Here is a 22,930-nt window from a genome sequence, read left to right as displayed (position 1 = left end):
GCACACACAAAGTCATCGTCCTGTGTCATGACCTTTACTTCTGTTTTGGACACCCATTTATCAAAGATATGAATAATGAATTACGAAATTGACCAAGCAATGTTAAAAGGAAGATGTGAAGGAGTACTTTTATAGTGTAAGAGTAATGGGTGAATAGAACAAAATAATTGAAGACATGGCAAATGCAGACAGCATAGTACAGTTTGAGATGCTGGTTGATGGTAGAAAAGGTTCAAGAAATTGGGTTTTACGATCGTAAAACTCCCTCCCAGCATAGTACATGCACACACACACACACACACACACACACACATCGTTCCTGACCATGAGTCCACACAGGCCTACTTGGGGTCGGGCCTGCATGGGTTCGAATTCCGGGCGCGACATTTTTTTTTTTTTTCCGCTATTCATTTGATCGATACTCCCATACTCCATCTCTCGTTTTCCCTCTTTTTTTTTTTACCAGTTATCATATCTCCCTCTTGACCTCCTGCCGCTCACAGCCAATCCCAGGCGTTCTGCCTTCCCTTAGGGTTAGATGATAAGTGGGTACCTAACTTTGGGTACACACACACACACACACACACACACACACACACACACAAATAAAGGCATGTTACATATATACAAGGTAGGGAAACGGGGCAACACGAGTGTACAACATTCTTCATATAATACACAAAAAGTTATCAAACACTTTATTACACACACAGATGATCAAGATGGACCCAGCGGGTGAAGGACTCCCTCGCCGTATAGTATAAGTAGGTATAAATGAATGGATAATAGGCAACGAAAGTGCGGCCCCTGGAATTTTCTAAATTCCCTTCCCATACTATACAATTTGATCTGTTAAGTACCTACAAACTTTCGTGGTAATTTACATACGAGCACTAAAAAGGAACAATTTGCTGCGATTTACCTTTAACAATTTTGAATAAATTTGTCTTTGTTTACAGTGGCGACATAGGTACTACCTAGCAAGGAAGAAATGACCGTCAACACAAGACAGGGAAAACGCATTATGTTTATCAAGATATTTTCTGTCATATTCAAATTTTTAGAATCAGTATAAAAATCTGATTCAAACCAATAAGCTGTTGGTATAGAGATTATTTTTTTTTTCTTCTGTGAATAGAGATTAAAAGATATACCTGTTACTCCTTGTCGTGAATATTATTCTGGTCAGTTCTAAACAATCTCTGCTACTTTCTCTTACAGCATCATCTGCTGTCGAAAAGAATGGCGGTTCGAAGCTTGCTGATGGTAAAGTGGCGGCGGGAGATCGAGTTCTCACACCCGAGGAGAAGAAAGAGAAGAACGCCATCTTGAAGAACATCATCATCATCTCCATTGCCTTCACCTTTCTATTCACCAGCTACAACTCTATGGCCAACCTACAGTCCTCCATCAACGAGTGAGTGTTCGGGTACTTTAAGGATTTTGTTTATCTCCGCCAACCACAGCTCTAGGGCCGACTTGCAGTCTTTCGTCTCACTACAAGCCATAAAGCACACGCAGGTTATTGTTCCTGAGCACTAACAGCAGATCGACGACTGACCTACAGATCTCTATCACCAGGTAAGTAAGTTCTGGGACACTCAGATGCTCTTGCTCCGCCTCACCAACTCCATCTCTGTGGCTAACTTGGTCTTTCATCATTAAAGAGTGAGAGTAATCAAGCAACATAGGGGTTTCCAGCTCAACTTCCAACCACTTCTTCTTCTACTCCCCAGAGACTTGCTCTTCCTGAAATCTCATGAGTCTGCATCCAGTCAGCTCTAACCGTTTGACTATATATCACCCAATCACATAGTTTGAATTCAAGTATCTACATACCTATCAGAAAACTAGTCATCAAATAAATTTCTCAGTACAGTTTTCTTTATTCATAAAATGGTAAAGCACCTTTGCAATGTAGACAGAATTTTCCATTATTGAGAAATGTGTCATTTCATATTCACGAATGACTGCAACACATTCATAATCACTCTCCAGTTGACGGTGTCCGTTCTTCTAAAGCTTAACGTTAAGTCCAGTTATGACAATCCAGAATTATTCTATCATTTCAATCGTCGACATGATAGACGAAAGCCCATATCCCTGTAAGTATCCTAATCTATAAAACAATTAACTATAAACGTTATTTACCGAAAAACTAGTTTAACATAAGTCTCATAAATCAAAACCAGTCACAAATTAATTAACCATGAGTCTGATGAACAAAATTCCAAGTCACTGACCTCAACCAAAACTTGGTTTTACATTTTTACCCCAAACGTCAGTGCCTTCATGCGAGTTGTGAAAGACTAGATTGCAAAATTGAGATGTGAATATGATGTACAACAGATGAGTTTTACCAAACTCTACAAATGAGTATATATGGGTGGGGGAGAGGGCGAAGGTTCTGGGAGCGTTAGAGAATGTGTGGAAGGCGAGAACATTATCTCGGAAAGCAAAAATGGGTGTTCCAATTGATAGTGGTTCCAACAGTGTTATATGGTTGCGAGGCGCGGGCTGTAGAAAGGGCTGTGCGGAGGAGGGTGGCTGTGCTGGAAATGAGATGTTTGAGGACAATATGTGGTGTGAGGTGGTTTGATTAAGTAAGAAACGAAAGGGTAAGAGAGATGTGTGATAATGAAAAGAGTGCAGTTTAGAGAGCAGAAGTGGGTGTATTTAAATCGTTTGGACATATGGAGAGAATGAGTGAGGAAAAATTGACAAAGAGGATGTATGTGTCAGAGATGGAGGGAACGAGAAGTGGGAGACCAAATTGGAGGTGGAATTATGGAGTGAAAAAGATTTTGAGTGATCGGGGCCTGAACATGTAGGAGGATGAAAGACGTGCAAGGAATAGAGTGAATTGGAACGATGTGGTATACTGGGGTTGACGTGCTGTCAATGGATTGAACCAGGGCATGTGAAGTGTCTGGGGGTAAACCATGGAAAGTTTTGTGGGGCTTAGTTGTGGAAAGAGAGCTGTGGTTTCGGTGCATTACACATGACAGCTAGAGACTGAGTGTGAACGAATGTGGCCTTTGTCTTTTCCTAGCGGTACCTCGCGCGCGTGCGCGGGGAGGGGGGTGCTATTTCAAATGTGACGGGATGGCGACGAAAATGGCTGAGGACAGTGAGTATACATATATATATATATATATATATATATATATATATATATATATATATATATATATATATATATATATATATATATATATATATATATATATATTTGTCTGTGTATGTATATGTATATTCACATTAAAATGTATAGGTATGTATATGTGGGTGTGTGGGTGTGTATGTATATACATGTGTATGTTGGTGGGATGGGCCACCTTTCGTGTGTTTCCTTGTGCTACCTCTCTAACGCGGGAGACAGCGACAAAGTATAGTCCACGGGGAAAGTGAAACACAGTAAGTTCCCAAGTGCACTTTCGTGTAATAATCACATCATCAGGGGAGATACAAAAAAAAGAAAATATGTCTGCTGATATACAACGAAGAGACGAAGCTAGGACGCGATTTGGTAAACACGTGATTGTCCAAGACAGACAACTAGCGTATCATAAACTTTTTATGTGGAAAAGAAGAGGAATTTTTTACAAATTCTATCAACAATAAACCTATCAAGTTGTATAGACCTTCACTAGTTTTAAGGTTATAATTCTTCGTAAATCTAATAATGAAAGATTCAATGATGTTTCTCGTAGTACTGGAGTTAGAGTTCATAACTAAGATGGCATTACTCCTGTTAGTACAATGACCGTACTTTTTAAAGTGATTCTTGTCCCGTTCTTATACTATATTCATCTTGCTGAAGTCTAAGAGAAAAAGCCTTACGAGTCTGTCCAACATAAAACTTATCACAATTTCTACATGGCACTTTATAGATGCACCCAGGAGATTTTTCTGGTGAGTTCTTGGTTAAGATATTCTTTATAGTATTATTGCTGCTGAAGGCAACATTTACATTAAAGGATTTAAGCAACATGGGAAGTAATGTGAAATTATTATAAAAAGGGAGATCTAAAAGATTCTTGGTGTCATTGGGAGGTTTGGGCTCAACTCTATAAAATGATCTATTTGCTAACTTAAGGGATTTATCAATGAAAAATCTAGGGTACTTTAGCGTAGATCCAATAGATGATATCTTCTCAAACTCATCATCAATAAACTCTGGACTGCAAATACGTAATGCTCTAAGGAACATAGATTGAAATGATGATAATCTAACTCTGTCATGGTGAGATGAGTAATAATAGATATATGAGCATACATTGGTAGGTTTTCTGTATACACTAAACTAAAACTTTTTTCCTTGCCTATGGATCATGCAGTCTGAAAATGGTAACATATATGTATAGACTTATCAGAACACATAAACAAAACTTTGCGACCTATAGTGAGTTCAGTAGGCTCCACCACATAATTGTCAAAATGGTTAGTTTCTTTATTAAGCCCTTTAGAGGGTAAGATATCAAATTCTAATATTATGAACCATGTAGATTTAGTTAACAAGCTTAACAATATCATTGTTTATTTTGAATTCAAACTTGTGTCTGAATGTGTGTGGCTGTAACCAAGACGAGAAGAAGAGAGAGATAGGTAGTATGTTTGAGGAAGGAAACTTGGATGTTTTGGCTCTGAGTGAAACGAAGGTGAAGGGTAAAGGGGAAGATTGGTTTAGGAAAGTCTTGGGAGTAAGATCATGGGTTGGTGAGAGGGCAAGAGCTAACGAAAGAGTAACAATACTCCTGAAGCAGCAGTTGCGGAAGTATGTGATAGAGTGTGAGAAAGTAAATTCTAGATTGAAGTGGGTAAAACTGGAAGTTGATGGAGAGAGATGGGTGATTATTGGTGCCTATGCGCCCATTCATGAGAAGAAAGATCATGAGAGGCAAGTGGTTTGGGAGCAATTGTTTTAGTTCATTAGCAAGTTTGATTCACAAGACCGGGTTATAGTGATGGGTGATTTGAATGCAAAGGTGAGTAATATGGCAGTTGAGGGTATAATTGGTGCACATAGGGTGTTCGGTGTTGTAAATGGAAATGATGAAGAGCTTGTGGAATTGTGTGCTGAAAAAAGACTGGTGTTGGGAATACCTGTTTTAAAAAGAGATATACATAAGTATACATATTTGAGAGGGAGAGATGGTCAAAGGGTGTTAGTGGACTACGTGTTAATTGATAGGTACATAAATGAGAGACTTTTGGATGTTGATATGCTGAGATGGGCAGTTGGAGGGATGCCTGATCATTATCTAGTGGAGGCGAAGTTAAAGATTTGTAGGGGCTTTCAGAAAAGAAGAGAGATTGCTGGGGAGAAGAGAGTGGTGAGAGTAAATGAGCTTGGAAAGGAGACTTGTGTGAGGAAGTACCAGGAGAGATTGAGTGTAGAATGGGTAAAGGCGTGAGCAAATGACGTGAGGAGAGTGGGTGAGGAATGGGATGTATTTAGGGAAGCAGTGAATGCTTGCACAAAAGAGGCAAGTGGTATGAGAAAAGTGGGAGGTGGGCAGATTAGAAAGGGTAGTGAGTGGTTGGATAAAGAGGTAAGATTGTTAGTGAACGAGAAAGAGAGGCGTTTGGACGATATTTGCTGGGAAGTAGTGCAAATGACTAGGAGATGTGTAAAAGAAAGCAGCACGAGGCCAAGAGAAAGGAACAAGAATTGAAAAAGAGGGCAAATGAGAATTAGGGTGAGAAAGTATCAGTAAGTTTTACGGAGAATAATAAGATGTTTTGGAAAGAGGTAAATAACGTTCGTAAGGCAAGAGAACAAATTGGAACATTGGCGAAGGGAGCAGGTGGGGAAACGATGACAGATTGTCATGGGGTGATAAGGAGATGGAGTGAGCATTTTGGAGGTTTGTTAAATGTGTATGTTGAGTGGTCAGGGTGGTGTATGAAGTAAGAGGGTCAGGGAAAATGATTTGGTGATGAGAGAAGAGGTAGTTGGTGCTTTGCAGAAGATGAAATCTGGCAAGGCGGTGGGTTTGGATGGTATTGCAGTGGAATCTATTAAAAAAAGGGGGTGACTGTGTTGCTCATTGGTTGGTAAGGATATTCAATGTATGTATGGACCACGGTGAAGTGCCTGAGGATTGGCGGAATGCATGCATAGTACTACTGTACAAAGGCAAAGGGGAAAAAGTTGAGTGTTCAAACTGCAGGGGCATACATTTGTTGTGTATTCCTGGGAAATTATATGGGAGGGTATTGATTGAGAGGGTGAAGGCATGTACAAAGCATCAGATTGGGGAAGAGCAGTGTGGTTTCCTAAGTGGTAGAGGATGTGTGGATCAGATGTTTGCTTTGAAAGATGAGAAATACTTAGAAAAAACAAATAGATTTGTATGTAGCATTTATGGATCTGGAAAAGGTATATGATTAGGTGGGTAGAAATGCTTTGTGGCAGGTTTTACGAGAATATGGTGTGGTAGGTAAGTTGCTAAAAGCAGTGAAAAGTTTTTACCATGGACGTAAGGCATGTCTACGAGTAGGAAGAGAAGAGAGTGATTGTTTCCCAGTGAATTTCAGTCTGTGTCAGGAATGTGTGATGTCCCCATGGTTGCTTAATTTGTTTATGGACTGGGTGGTAAGGTAGGTAATTGCAAGAGTTTTGGAGAGACTATGCAGTCAGGTGTGGATAAGAGTGCCTGGGAAGTGAGTCAGTTGATGTTTGCCGATGATGCAGCTATAGTGGCTGATTCGTGTGAGAAACTGCAGAGGTTGCTGACTGAATTAGCAACAGTGTGTGAAAGGAAAAAGTTGAGAGTAAATGTGAATAAGCGCAAGGTTATTAGGTTCAGTAGGTAGCCAGCAGATAGCATTTTACCGAACTGAAATGACCGATGTAGACCCCGTTGCTCACCAACGTGAGACGAAGGGTATTCGAGTACACAGTATTCGAACAGTTATTTCCTATTAGGGGCAATCATAGCCTACCGGTAGCACTCCCGCCCGTTGCACAGGGGTCCCGGGTTCGATCCTGGATGTTGGAGGTCTGTATATTCTATGAGAGTGCGCGTTCACATGCACTTTGTTCGTATTCATATACCTCGGCGTTGTACAGTTAGGTTCGGTAAAATGCTATCTGCTGGCTATGTGAGCCTGTTGGGAAATGACCAGTGTAATGCCTCATGATTCATAGGCAAGGAAATAAGTTTAAGTTTAGCATATACAGAAAACCTACCAATATATGCTCCTATATCCATTATTACTCATCTCACATGACAGAGTTAAATTATCATCGTTTCAATCTATGTTCCTTAGGGCATTACGTATTTGCTGTCCAGAGTTTATTGATGATGAGTTTGAGAAGATATATTCCATTGGATCTAAGTTAAAGTACCCTAGATGTTTCATTGATAAATCCCTTAAGTTAGCAAAGAAATCATTTTATAGAGTTGAGCCCAAACCTCCCATTGACACCAAGAATCTTTTAGTTCTCCCTTTTGATGATAATTTCACTTTACTTCCCATGTTGCTTAAATCCTTTAATGTAAATGTTACCTTTAGCAACAATAATACTATAAAGAATATCTTAATCTGGAATTCACCTGAAAATTCTCATGGAAGCATCTATAAAGTGCCATGTGGAAATTGCGATAAACTTTATGTTGGTCAGACTGGTAAGGATCTTTCTGTTAGACTTAAGGAACATAAATATAGTACAAGAACGGGACAAGAATCAAAGGCCTTGTTTAATATTAACCCTTTAAAGACTATGATCATTGTATTGACTGGACTAATGCCATCTCAGTTGTTAACTCTAACTCTATTACCAAGAGAAATATCATTGGATCTTCATTATCAAATACACAAAGAATTACAATCTTAATTTTAGTGATGATTTATACAAATTAGATAACTTTATTGTTGATAAAATTTATAAAATGATAAGTTTATGAACGCTCGTTGTATGTTTTGGACAATCACATGTTTACCAAATGGCGTCCTAGCTTCGTCTCTTCGATGTATATCAACTGACTTATGTTTCTCTCTTGTGTCTCCCCTGATGATGTGATTATTGCACGAAAGTACACTTGGGAACTGATCGTGTTTCATTTTCCCCGTGGACTGATAGGAATATCTTGATCACGCGCAAAATATGTGATGCTTTCCAACATATATATATATATATATATATATATATATATATATATATATATATATATATATATATATATATATATATATATATATATATATATGTATATATATCTTTCTTTTTCTTTCAAACTATTCGCCATTTCCCGCATTAGCGAGGTAGCGTTAAGAACAGAGGACTGGGCCTTTGAGGGAATACCCTCACCTGGCCGAATTCTCTGTTCCTTCTTTTGGAAAAAAAAAAAAAAAAAAAAAAAAAACGAGAGGGGAGGATTTCCAGCCCCCCGCTCCCTCCCCTTTTAGTCGCCTTCTACGACACGCAGGGAATACGTGGGAAGTATTCTTTCTCCCCTATCCCCAGGGATATATATATATTTTTTTTTTTTTTTTATACTTTGTCGCTGTCTCCCGCGTTTGCGAGGTAGCGCAAGGAAACAGACGAAAGAAATGGCCCCCCCCCCCATACACATGTATATACATACGTCCACACACGCAAATATACATACCTACACAGCCTTCCATGGTTTTCCCCAGACGCTTCACATGCCCTGATTCAATCCACTGACAGCACGTCAACCCCGGTATACCACATCGCTCCAATTCACTCTATTCCTTGCCCTCCTTTCACCCTCCTGCATGTTCAGGCCCCGATCACACAAAATCTTTTTCACTCCATCTTTCCACCTCCAATTTGGTCTCCCTCTTCTCCTCGTTCCCTCCACCTCCGACACATATATCCTCTTGGTCAATCTTTCCTCACTCATTCTCTCCATGTGCCCAAACCACTTCAAAACACCCTCCTCTGCTCTCTCAACCACGCTCTTTTTATTTCCACACATCTCTCTTACCCTTACGTTACTCACTCGATCAAACCACCTCACACCACACATTGTCCTCAAACATCTCATTTCCAGCACATCCATCCTCCTGCGCACAACTCTATCCATAGCCCACGCCTCGCAACCATACAACATTGTTGGAACCACTATTCCTTCAAACATACCCATTTTTGCTTTCCGAGATAATGTTCTCGACTTCCACACATTCTTCAAGGCCCCCAGAATTTTCGCCCCCTCCCCCACCCTATGATCCACTTCCGCTTCCATGGTTCCATCCGCTGCCAGATCCACTCCCAGATATCTAAAACACTTCACTTCCTCCAGTTTTTCTCCATTCAAACTCACCTCCCAATTGACTTGACCCTCAACCCTACTGTACCTAATAACCTTGCTCTTATTCACATTTACTCTTAACTTTCTTCTTCCACACACTTTACCAAACTCAGTCACCAGCTTCTGCAGTTTCTCACATGAATCAGCCACCAGCGCTGTATCATCAGCGAACAACAACTGACTCACTTCCCAAGCTCTCTCATCCCCAACAGACTTCATACTTGCCCCTCTTTCCAAAACTCTTGCATTTACCTCCCTAACAACCCCATCCATAAACAAATTAAACAACCATGGAGACATCACACACCCCTGCCGCAAACCTACATTCACTGAGAACCAATCACTTTCCTCTCTTCCTACACGTACACATGCCTTACATCCTCGATAAAAACTTTTCACTGCTTCTAACAACTTGCCTCCCACACCATATATTCTTAATACCTTCCACAGAGCATCTCTATCAACTCTATCATATGCCTTCTCCAGATCCATAAATGCTACATACAAATCCATTTGCTTTTCTAAGTATTTCTCACATACATTCTTCAAAGCAAACACCTGATCCACACATCCTCTACCACTTCTGAAACCACACTGCTCTTCCCCAATCTGATGCTCTGTACATGCCTTCACCCTCTCAATCAATACCCTCCCATATAATTTACCAGGAATACTCAACAAACTTATACCTCTGTAATTTGAGCACTCACTCTTATCCCCTTTGCCTTTGTACAATGGCACTATGCACGCATTCCGCCAATCCTCAGGCAATCCTCTTTCTTTCATACTATTCGCCATTTCCCGCGTTAACGATGGTAGCGTTAAGAACAGAGGACTGGGCCTTTGAGGCCCCCTTCTCTGTTCCTTCTTTGGGAAAAAAAAAAAAAAAAGGGGGAGGATTTCCAGCCCCCCCGCTCCCTTCCCTTTTAGTCGCCTTCTACGACACGCAGGGAATACGTGGGAAGTATTCTTTCTCCCCTATCCTCAGGGATAATATATAATAGTAATGATAATATATATATATATATATATATATATATATATTTTTTTTTTTCAAACTATTCGCCATTTCCCGCATTAGCGAGGTAGCGTTAAGAACAGAGGACTGGGCCTTTGAGGGAATACCCTCACCTGGCCCAATTCTCTGTTCCTTCTTTTGGAAAATTGAAAAAAAAAAACGAGAGGGGAGGATTTCCAGCCCCCCGCTCCCTCCCCTTTTAGTCGCCTTCTACGACACGCAGGGAATACGTGGGAAGTATTCTTAATCCCCTATCCCCAGGGATCATATATATATATATATATCTTTCTTTTTTTCTTTTAAACTATTCGCCATTTCCCGCGTTAGCGAGGTAGCGTTAAGAACAGAGGAGTGGGCCTTTGAGGGAATATCCTCATCTGGCCCCCTTCTCTGTTCCTTCTTTGGGAAAAAAAAAAAAAAAAAACGAGAGGGGAGGATTTCCAGCCCCCCGCTCCCTCCCCTTTTAGTCGCCTTCTACGACACGCAGGGAATACGTGGGAAGTATTCTTAATCCCATATATATGTTTAAGGAGACGGCTATGAATAGGGCATTCTGCTGCCTATGCTGTCTCAGCCAGCATAACAAAAAACTTGATATTTGATTCAGTAACCCATACTTGCATTGACGTTAGATATGAAGTCACCCCCTTAAATATCATTAAGAGTTGTGTGTCAGTTCATATGATTCCCTCTGGGTGTGAATGTAGACCTACATTGTGGACCTGGGCAGTACTACTAGAGGAGAACATGTAATGAAATTCTGTACATGTTTTGTCACTCGTCAGTGACACACCTGAGCAGTTATGTTAAATGGGGTTAGTCAGCCGTAATTACGTGGTCAGTTTTGCAACGATAGCAGTACAGTTGAATAGTAAATAAAAGTTGTAAACCTATTTTTGTCGATCCCAAGGTGACCTTGTGTCCAGTGCGGCGTGTTAGAATCTCGCCTCAAATACCGCTGACCCGCATGTGGGAACGGTCGCTCAGGCCTCACTGCCAAGCAGTCGTTTGACTGACTTACACACAATCTAACAATAGCCTTTCACCGACACAGTGATCACCTGTAGATTCCCTCACCCCACCCAAATTAGGTTAGGCTAAGTCATCTTAATGTCGGTTAGTTTAGGTCACTAAACTTAATCAAATCTAAGCAGTCTAACTTAATCTAAGCCTAAACCTGCTGTGTATCCCGTGTGTTGTCTGGTTCTAACTTCAAACAGTCAGAAGTGAGGCCCTTCCAATAGTCTAGGCCGATGACGCCACCTGGCCCGTTGTTGCCTCTCCTCGGTGTTCCTATGTTAACTACAATACTAATTCAAAGTTATTGTGATCTTTATGCGACCCCTTCTCCAAAGCAAAGGTAGAGTGAGGAGTTCTCCACTGACACAATCTCGCAGAGATTACGCACTCATGTAAGGCAAACCACTTGAGTTACGGTAGATTTGATAAGATTTCATAAGCGCAACCTGCCCTCACACAGAGAACACAGGCAAGAATCACCATCGTTTGATGAATGCTTAAGAAGCCCCCTGTACTCCCTTTCTGTAATTTGCTTGTACCCATAATACAAGTTTATATGTGTCTGTAACACCAGTTTACATGTGCCCGTGACACACGTTTACATGGAGCCGTAACTCAAGTCAAAGTCGATGAATAAGGCTTAGATTAGTATGTACGTGTACACGTACATTAAACATTCAACTTTTTGGCGATCTAAGAAATAACTGAGTTCTGAACATTTAAATCGTTAGTATCACTTTGAATAATGTATATGATTTACATATGTATATATCTATAGACTTTTACTATTGCGCCCCAGAGAGTCGAACCTAGGCTACCGAAAACAGCAGACGGAGACAGATCGATTTATATGTGAACATTACATGTTCTCTAAGCTCCTCTCTTTTGGCTTCCCTCCCTCACTTTGCTCCTTCATATCCGGTTGTTGATCGATCAGCCTTCCCCCTTTTCTCCATCAACAGCGGTGTCCCTCAGGTTCCATCCTGTCCCCTACACTTTTTTTGTTCACCGATTTCCTCGCTTCCACAAGTAATCGAATCCACTCACATGCTGACGACTCAGTTTGATCCCTCTTCTCTCATTTGATCTGCATCTCGTCTTGACACATCTTCCGCAATAAACTCACACTTAGACGAGATATCTCAGCGGGGTAGACAAAATCTTGTAAAGTTTAATGCCTCCAACCATCTCTATCGAACACGCCTCACAACTCTCGTCTCTCCTTTGACAGTTCCGTAATTCCAACTCTTGAATTGATGAACATACTTGGTATTACTGAAATATCCACTCTCTCATGGAAACCCTATATTACAGGAATACCTAAATCTGCCTCTAAGAATCTATGATTCGTGACTGTTACAACTTCCTTTTAATAATCTCATGTTATTCTCACCGCTTGTGTTCTCACGTTTTCACGTCTCTTGATTGCCTTGGACCATTTATTATCTACAGAATCTTAGATATCTATTTTTCTCACTCTTTCCTGATCTTCCAGACAATTCCTCTCAAGTTCGGTCATTCTTTTACACCAAAGAAAACTTCCACTCTGGATCCCTGAGAAACATCTGAGCAAGTCATATGAAAAATATTTTGAGCGTCAATACTGAAAGCTCTCACTTTCTGATTATAGTTCTCATTTTGCATCTGAGTTCTGGTCAGTGCAGGTTTCAGAGAGTCATCTCACAGTCTTAGCCAATTCATCTCAACTGCTAAAGGATGATTTGGTGTGCGATACACAGCAACTAATGATCTCGAGCTACATTGGGTTTACAGACTGCATCTCCCTATCATCGCTCGGCCACTACCGACGTCATCTGCATCATGTGTCTTCTTAGGTTGATAACCTTCCTTGAGCTGTGAGGCATTACCTGACCTGTGATCTTCTCTCAACAGTCATGACCATTGAGTTGTTACCTGATATAACAATAAGGTCAGTGTCATGCACTAATCTGTGGACATTCGTACATGGCACACTATACATGAGGAGTATAAGAGCGAATCACGCAGAAATTTTGCCGGGAATATAAGCCACGGGGACATCTTAAAGGCCAAGTTTTCTATGATGTTTCAAGTAGCTCTAAATGGCATGTTTTATGTAACGAAAAATTCTAAAACCAATGACTTGATCCCATACCATCCATTAGCGCCAGGCAGAAGACAGGTATACAGAAAACTCAAAGAGGTCAGACTCAATTTATCAGAAATAATGAGCGAAATATGAAGTTCCATGTATACCATCAGATTCCATAACTGTAAATACTTAACGCTTAAGATTAAACTAAATTAACCCAAGCTACGGTTATATGCACTTTAATACCTGATTTTCTTACCATGAAAAGCCAGTGCCAACCATCATACATAAAGTAATATTATCTCGACGCCCAGTATTCCTAGTTGTATGCTGTAACTGGATAACACAGACTGTCGCCGCACAAGAAAGTCTGTTTAAACGGACGAAAGGTAATGAATTGCAACAGTATCGATGAAAATATGAACACACACTGTTTATCCTGGTTGTCTGGAACAGGGGGGCATGACCGTGTTTATCTTACGATGAAGAAGATAACGTTATCAGTAAGGTAGGAGAAGGCTAGTGATAAAGCTTTTTTTTGTTAGTTGAGATGGTATGAGCAAATGAAACCATAACTAAGGCCATCTCATCAAAAATATATATATATATATATATATATATATGTATATATATATATTTATATATTTTTTTATTATACTTTGTCGCTGTCTCCCGCGTTTGCGAGGTAGCGCAAGGAAACAGACGAAAGAAATGGCCCAACCCACCCCCATACACATGTATATACATACGTCCACACACGCAAATATACATACCTTCACAGCTTTCCATGGTTTACCACAGACGCTTCACATGCTTTGATTCAATCCACTGACAGCATGTCAACCCCGGTATACCACATCGCTCCCATTCACTCTATTCCTTGCCCTCCTTTCACCCTCCTGCATGTTCAGGCCCCGATCACACAAAATCTTTTTCACTCCATCTTTCCACCTCCAATTTGGTCTTCCTCTTCTCCTCGTTCCCTCCACCTCCGACACATATATCCTCTTGGTCAATCTTTCCTCACTCATTCTCTCAATGTGCCCAAACCACTTCAAAACACCCTCTTCTGCTCTCTCAACCACGCTCTTTTTATTTCCACACATCTCTCTTACCCTTACGTTACTCACTCGATCAAACCACCTCACACCACATATTGTCCCCAAACATCTTATTTCCAGCACTTCCATCCTCCTGCGCACAACTCTATCCATAGCCCACGCCTCGCAACCATACAACATTGTTGGAACCACTATTCCTTCAAACATACCCATTTTTGCTTTCCGAGATAATGTTCTCGACTTCCACACATTCTTCAAGGCCCCCAGAATTTTCGCCCCCTCCCCCACCCTATGATCCACTTCCGCTTCCATGGTTCCATCCGCTGCCAGATCCACTCCCAGATATCTAAAACACTTCACTTCCTCCAGTTTTTCTCCATTCAAACTCACCTCCCAATTGACTTGACCCTCAACCCTACTGTACCTAATAACCTTGCTCTTATTCACATTTACTTTTAACTTTCTTCTTCCACACACTTTACCAAACTCAGTCACCAGCTTCTGCAGTTTCTCACATGAATCAGCCACCAGCGCTGTATCATCAGCGAACAACAACTGACTCACTTCCCAAGCTCTCTCATCCCCAACAGACTTCATACTTGCCCCTCTTTCCAAAACTCCTGCATTTACCTCCCTAACAACCCCATCCATAAACAAATTAAACAACCATGGAGACATCACACACCCCTGCCGCAAACCTACATTCTCTGAGAACCAATCACTTTCCTCTCTTCCTACACGTACACATGCCTTACATCCTCGATAAAAGCTTTTCACTGCTTCTAACAACTTTCCTCCCACACCATATATTCTTAATACCTTCCACAGAGCATCTCTATCAACTCTGTCATATGCCTTCTCCAGATCCATAAATGCTACATACAAATCCATTTGCTTTTCTAAGTATTTCTCACATACATTCTTCAAAGCAAACACCTGATCCACACATCCTCTACCACTTCTGAAACCACACTGCTCTTCCCCAATCTGATGCTCTGTACATGCTTTCACCCTCTCAATCAATACCCTCCCATATAATTTACCAGGAATACTCAACAAACTTATACCTCTGTAATTTGAGCACTCACTCTTATCCTCTTTGCCTTTGTACAATGGCACTATGCACGCATTCCGCCAATCCTCAGGCACCTCACCATGAGTCATACATATATTAAATAACCTTACCAACCAGTCAACAATACATTCACCCCCTTTTTTAATAAATTCCACTGCAATACCATCCAAACCTGCTGCCTTGCCGCCTTTCATCTTCCGCAAAGCTTTCACTACCTCTTCTCTGTTTACCAAATCATTTTCCCTAACCCTCTCACTTTGCACACCACCTCGACCAAAACACCCTATATCTGCCACTCTATCATCAAACACATTCAGCAAACCTTCAAAATACTCACTCCATCTCCTTCTCACAACACCACTACTTGTTATCACCTCCCCATTTGTGCCCTTCACTGAAGTTCCCATTTCCTCCCTTGTCTTAGGCACTTTATTTACCTCCTTCCAGAACATCTTTTTATTCTCCCTAAAATTTAATGATACTCTATCACCCCAACTCTCATTTGCCCTTTTTTTCACCTCTTGCACCTTTCTCTTGACCTCCTGTCTCTTTCTTTTATACATCTCCCACTCAATTGCATTTTTTCCCTGCAAAAATCGTCCAAATGCCTCTCTCTTCTCTTTCACTAATACTCTTACTTCTTCATCCCACCACTCACTGCCCTTTCTAATCAACCCACCTCCCACTCTTCTCATGCCACAAGCATCTTTTGCGCAATCCATCACTGATTCCCTAAATACATCCCATTCCTCCCCCACTCCCCTTACTTCCATTGTTCTCACCTTTTTCCATTCTGTACTCAGTCTCTCCTGGTACTTCCTCACACAGGTCTCCTTCCCAAGCTCACTTACTCTCACCACCCTCTTCACCCCAACATTCACTCTTCTTTTCTGAAAACCCATACAAATCTTCACCTTAGCCTCCACAAGATAATGATCAGACATCCCTCCAGTTGCACCTCTCAGCACATTAACATCCAAAAGTCTCTGTTTCGCACGCCTGTCAATTAACACGTAATCCAATAACGCTCTCTGGCCATCTCTCCTACTTACATAAGTATACTTATGTATATCTCGCTTTTTAAACCAGGTATTCCCAATCATCAGTCCTTTTTCAGCACATAAATCTACAAGCTCTTCACCATTTCCATTTACAACACTGAACACCCCATGTATACCAATTATTCCCTCAACTGCCACATTACTCACCTTTGCATTCAAATCACCCATCACTATAACCCATCACTATATATATATATATATATATATATATATATATATATATATATATATATATATATATATATATATATATATATATATATATATATATATATATATATATATATTTTATATCTATCTATTTATTTTGTTTTGTCGCTGTCTCCCACGTTAACAAGGTAGCGCAAGGAAACAGACGAAACAATGGCCCAACCCAACCACATACACATGTATATACATACACGTCCACACACGCAAGTTTTTTTTTTTTTTTTTTTTTTTTTTTATACCTCGTCGCTGTCTCCCGCGTTTGCGAGGTAGCGCAAGGAAACAGACGAAAGAAATGGCCCACCCCCCCCCATACACATGTACATACACACGTCCACACACGCAAATATACATACCTACACAGCTTTCCATGGTTTACCCCGGACGCTTCACATGCCTTGATTCAATCCACTGACAGCACGTCAACCCCTGTATACCACATCGCTCCAATTCACTCTATTCCTTGCCCTCCTTTCACCCTCCTGCATGTTCAGGCCCCGATCACACAAAATCCTTTTCACTCCATCTTTCCACCTACAATTTGGTCTCCCTCTTCTCCTCGTTCCCTCCACCTCCGACACATATATCCTCTTGGTCAATCTTTCCTCACTCATTCTCTCCATGTGCCCAAACCATTTCAAAACACCCTCTTCTGCTCTCTCAACCACGCTCTTTTTATTTCCACACATCTCTCTTACCCTTACGTTACTTACTCGATCAAACCACCTCACACCACACATTGTCCTCAAACATCTCATTTCCAGCACATCCATCCTCCTGCGCACAACTCTATCCATAGCCCACGCCTCGCAACCATACAACATTGTTGGAACCACTATTCCTTCAAACATACCCATTTTTGCTTTCCGAGATAATGTTCTCGACTTCCACACATTTTTCAAGGCTCCCAAAATTTTCGCCCCCTCCCCCACCCTATGATCCACTTCCGCTTCCATGGTTCCATCCGCTGACAGATCCACTCCCAGATATCTAAAACACTTCACTTCCTCCAGTATACATACTTATACATCTCAATGTATACATATATATACACCCACAGACATATACATATATACACATGTACATAATTCATACTGTCTGCCTTTATTTATTCCCATCGCCACCTCGCCACACATGGAATAACAACCCCCTTCCCTCTCATATGTGCGAGGTAGCGCTAGGAAAAGACAACAAATGCCCCGTTCGTTCACATTCAGTCTTTAGCTGTCATGTAATAATGCACCGAAACCACAGCTCCCTTTCGACATACAGGCCCCACATCCATGGTTTACCCCAGACGCTTCACATGCCCTGGTTTAATCTATTGACAGCACGTCGACCACGGTATACCACATCGTTCCAATTCACTCTATTCCTTGCACGCCTTTCACCCTCCTGCACGTTCAGGCCCCGATCACTATAAATCTTTTTCACTCCATCTGTCCACCTCCAATTTGGTCTCCCACTTCTCCTCGTTCCCTCCACCTCTGACACATACATCCTCATGGTCAATCTTTCCTCACTCATTCTCTCCAAGTGACCAAACCATTTCAAAACACCCTCTTCTGCTCTATCAGCCACACTCTTTTTATTTCCGCACATCTCTCTTACCCTTACATTACTTACTCGATCAAACCACCTCACACCACATATTGTCCTCAAACTTCTCATTTCCAGCACATCCACCCTCCTGCGTAAAACTCTATCCATAGCTCACGCCCCGCAACCACACAACATTGTTGGAACCACTATTCCTTCAAACATACCCATTTTTGCTTTCCGAGATAATGTTCTCGACTTCCAAACATTCTTCAAGGCTCCCAGAATTTTCGCCCCCTCCCTTACCCTATGATTCATTTCTGCTCACATGGTTCCATCCGCTGCCAGATCCACTCCCAGATATCTAAAACACTTTACTTCCTCCAGTTTTTCTCCATTCAAACTTACCTCCCAATTGACTTGACCCTCAACCTTAGTGTACCGAAAACCTTGCTCTTATTCACATTTACTCTCAACTTTCTTCTTTCACACACTTTACCAAAATCAGTCACCAGCTTCTGCAGTTTCTCACATGAATCAGCCACCAGTGCTGTATCATCAGCAAACAACAACTGACTCACTTCCCAAGCACTCTCATCCACAACAGACTGCATACATGCCACTCTTTCCAAAACTCTTCCATTCAGCTCCCTAACAAACCCATCCATAAACAAATTAAACAACCATGGAGACATCACACACCCCTGCCGCAAACCTATATTCACTGAAAACCAATCACTTTCCTCTCTTCCTACACGTACACATGCCTTATATCCTCGATAAAAGCTTTTCACTGCTTCTAACAACTTGCCTCCCACACCATATATTCTTAATACCTTCCACAGAGCATCTCTATCAACTCTATCATATGCCTTCTCCAGATCCATAAATGCTACATACAAATCCATTTGCTTTTCTAAGTATTTCTCACATACATTCTTCAAAGCAAACACCTGATCCACACATCCTCTACCACTTCTGAAACCACACTGTTCTTCCCAATCTGATTCTCTGTTCATGCCTTCACCCTCTCAATCAATACCCTCCCATATAATTTTCCAGGAATACTCAACAAACTTATACCTCTGTAATTTGAGCACCCACTCTTATCCCCTTTGCCTTTGTAAAATGGAACTATGCAAGCATTCCGCAAATCCTCAGGCACCTCACCATAAATCATACATACATTAAATAAACTTACCAACCAATCAACAATACAGTCACCCCCTTTTTTAATAAATTCCACTGCAATACCATCCAAACCTGCTGCCTTGCCGGCTTTCATCTTCCGCAAAGCTTTTACTACCACTTCTCTGTTTACCGAATCATTTTCCCTAACCCTCTCACTTTGCACACCACCTCGACCAAAACACCCTATATCTGCCACTCTATCATCAAACACATTCAACAAACCTTCAAAATACTCACTCCAGCTCCTCATGTCACCACTACTTGTTATCACCTCCCCATTAGCCCCCTTCACTGAAGTTCCAATTTGCTCCCTTGTCTTTCGCACTTTATTTACCTCCTTCCAAAACATATTTTTATTCTCCCTAAAATTTAATGATACTCTCTCACCCCAACTCTCATTTGCCCTCTTTTTCACGTCTTGCACCTTTCTCTTGACCTCCTGCCTTTTTCTTTTATACAACTACCACTCATTTGCATTTTTTCCCTGCAGAAATCGTCCAAATGCCTATCTCTTCTCTTTCACTAATAATCTTACTTCATCATCCCACCACTCACTACCCTTTATAATCAACCCACCTCCCACGCTTCTCATGCCACAAGCATCTTTTGCGCAATCCATCACTGATTCCCTAAATACATCCCATTCCTCCCCCACTCCCCTTACCTCCTTTGTTCTCAACTTTTCCATTCTGTACTCAGTCTCTCCTGGTACTTCCTCACACAAGTCTCCTTCCCAAGCTCACTTACTCTCACCACTCTCTTCACCCCAACATTTCTCTTCTTTTCTGAAAACCCATACAAATCTTCACCTTAGCCTCCAGAAGATAATGATCAGACATCCCTCCAGTTGCACCTCTCAGCACATTAACATCCAAAAGTCTTTCTTTCACGCGCCTATCAATTAACACGTAATCCAATAAAGCTCTTTGGCCATCTCTCCTACTTACATACGTATACTTATGTATATCTCGCTTTTTAAACCAGGTATTCCCAATCACCAGTACTTTTTCAGCACATAAATCTACAAGCTCTTCACCACTTCCATTTACAACACCGAACACATGTATACCAATTATTCCCTCAACTGCCACATTACTCACCTTTGCATTCAAATCATCCATCACTATAACCCAGTCTTGTGCATCAAAACCACTAACACACTCATTCAGCTGCTCCCAAAACACTTGCCTCTCATGATCTTTCTTCTCATGCCCAGGTGCATATGCACCGATAATCACCCATCTCTCTCCATCAACTTTCAGTTTTACCCATATCAATCTAGAGTTTACTTTCTTACACTCTAGCACATATTCCCACCACCCCTGTTTCAGAAGTAGTGTTACTCCTTCCCTTGCTCTTGTCCTCTCACTTACCCCTGACTTTGCTCCCAAGACATTCCCAAACCACTCTTCCCCTTTACCCATGAGCTTCGTTTCAATCAGAGCCAAAACATCTAGGTTCCTTTTCTCAAATGTACTACCTATCTCTCCTTTTTTCTCATCTTGGTTACATCCACACGCATTTAGACACCACATCTGTGCTGTCAAGGTGGATGAGCACTCCCCGCGTGACTCCTTCTTCTGTTTCCCCTTTTAGAAAGTTAAAATACAAGGAGGGGAGGGTTTCTAGCCCCCCGCTCCCGTCGCCTTTAGTCGCCTATTATTTTTCATACTATTCGCCATTTCCCACGTTAGTAAGGTGGCTTTGAGAACAGAGGACTGAGCCTTTGAATGTAAACCTCTCATATGTTTATATATATATAAATTTATTATACTTTGTCGCTGTCTCCCGCCTTAGCGAGGTAGCGCAAGGAAACACACGAAAGAATGGACCATCCCACCCATATACACATATATATATATACATACACGTCCACACACACATATACATACCCATACATCTCAACGTATAGATATATATACACACACAGAAATATACCTATATAAACATGCACTTTCATACTGTCTGCCCTTATTCATTCCCATCGCCACCCCGCCACACATGAAATAACAACCCCCTTCCTCCGCATGTGCGCCAGGTAGCGCTAGGAAAAGACAGCAACGGCCACATTCGTTCACAATCAGTCTCTAGCTGTTATGTATAATGTACCGAAACCATAGCTCCCTTTCCACATCCAGGCCCCACAGAACTTTCCATGGTTTACCCCAGACGCTTCACATGCCCTGGTTCAATCCATTGATAGCACGTCGACCCCGGTATACAACATCGTTCCAATTCACTCTATTCCTTGGACGCCTTCCAGGCACCGATCACTCAAAATCTTTTTCACTCCATCTTTCCACCTCCAATTTCGTCTCCCACTTCTCCTCGTTCCCTCCACCTCTGAAACATATATCCTCTTGGTCAATCTTTCCTCTCTCATTCTCTCCATGTGACCAAACCATTTCAAAACACTCTCTTCTGCTCTCTCAACCACACTCTTTTTATTACCACAAATCTCTCTTACCCTTACGTTACTCACTCGATCAAACCACCTCACACCACACATTGTCCTCAAACATCTCATTTCCAACACCTCCATCCTCCTGCGCACAACTCTATCTATAGCCCACGCCTCGCAACCATATATCATTGTTCGAACCACTATTCCTTCATCCATACCCATTTTTGCTTTCCAAGATAACGTTCTCGAATTCCACACATTTTTCAACGCTCCCAGAACTTTTGTCCCCTCCCCCACCGCTTCCATGGTTCCGTCCGCTGCCAAATCCACTCCCAGATATCTAAAACACTTCACTTCCTCCAGTTTTTCTACATTCAAACCTACCTCCCAATTGACTTGTCTCTCAACCCTACTGTACCTAATAACCTTGCTCTTATTCACATTTACTCTCAGCTTACATCTTTGACACACTTTACCAAACTCAGTCACCAGCTTCTGAAGTTTCTCACCCGAATCAGCCACCAGTACTGTATCATTAGCGAACAACAACTGACTCACTTCCGAAGCTCTCTCATCCACAACAGACTGAATACTTGCCCCGCTTTCCAAAACTCTTGCATTCACCTCCCTAACAACCCATCCATAAACAAATTAAACAACCATGGAGACATCACACACCCCTGCCGCAAACCAACATTCACTGAGAACCAATCACTTTCCTCTCTTTCTACACGTACACATCCCTTACATCCTCGATAAAAGCTTTTCACTGCTTCTAACAACTTACCTCCCACACCATATATTCTTAATGCCTTCCACAGAGCATCTCTATCAACTCTATCATATGCCTTCTCCAGATCCATAAATGCTACATACAAATCCATTTGCTTTTCTAAGTATTTCTCACATTCATTCTTCTAAGGAAACACCTGATCCACACATCCTCTACCACTTCTGAAACCACACTGCTCTTCCCCAATCTGATGCTCTGTCCAT

General features: G+C 41.4%; 1 protein-coding gene across 1 annotated transcript in view; it reads left to right on the top strand.

Annotated features, from left to right (window-relative positions):
- Nucleotides 1-22,930, top strand: part of LOC139754956 (UNC93-like protein) — an 87,793-nt gene that overhangs the window by 46,917 nt on the left and 17,946 nt on the right. The window contains exon 3 of the mRNA XM_071672780.1: nucleotides 1,222-1,417. Coding sequence (XP_071528881.1) covers nucleotides 1,222-1,417 — 196 coding nt within the window. The remainder of the gene's footprint in view (nucleotides 1-1,221; nucleotides 1,418-22,930) is intronic.

Source organism: Panulirus ornatus, chromosome 18, assembly GCF_036320965.1.
Source record: "Panulirus ornatus isolate Po-2019 chromosome 18, ASM3632096v1, whole genome shotgun sequence".
NCBI classification, from domain to species: domain Eukaryota; kingdom Metazoa; phylum Arthropoda; class Malacostraca; order Decapoda; family Palinuridae; genus Panulirus; species Panulirus ornatus.
Note: the sequence above shows the minus strand (reverse complement) of the source record. Positions and strands in the feature narration are given on the sequence as shown.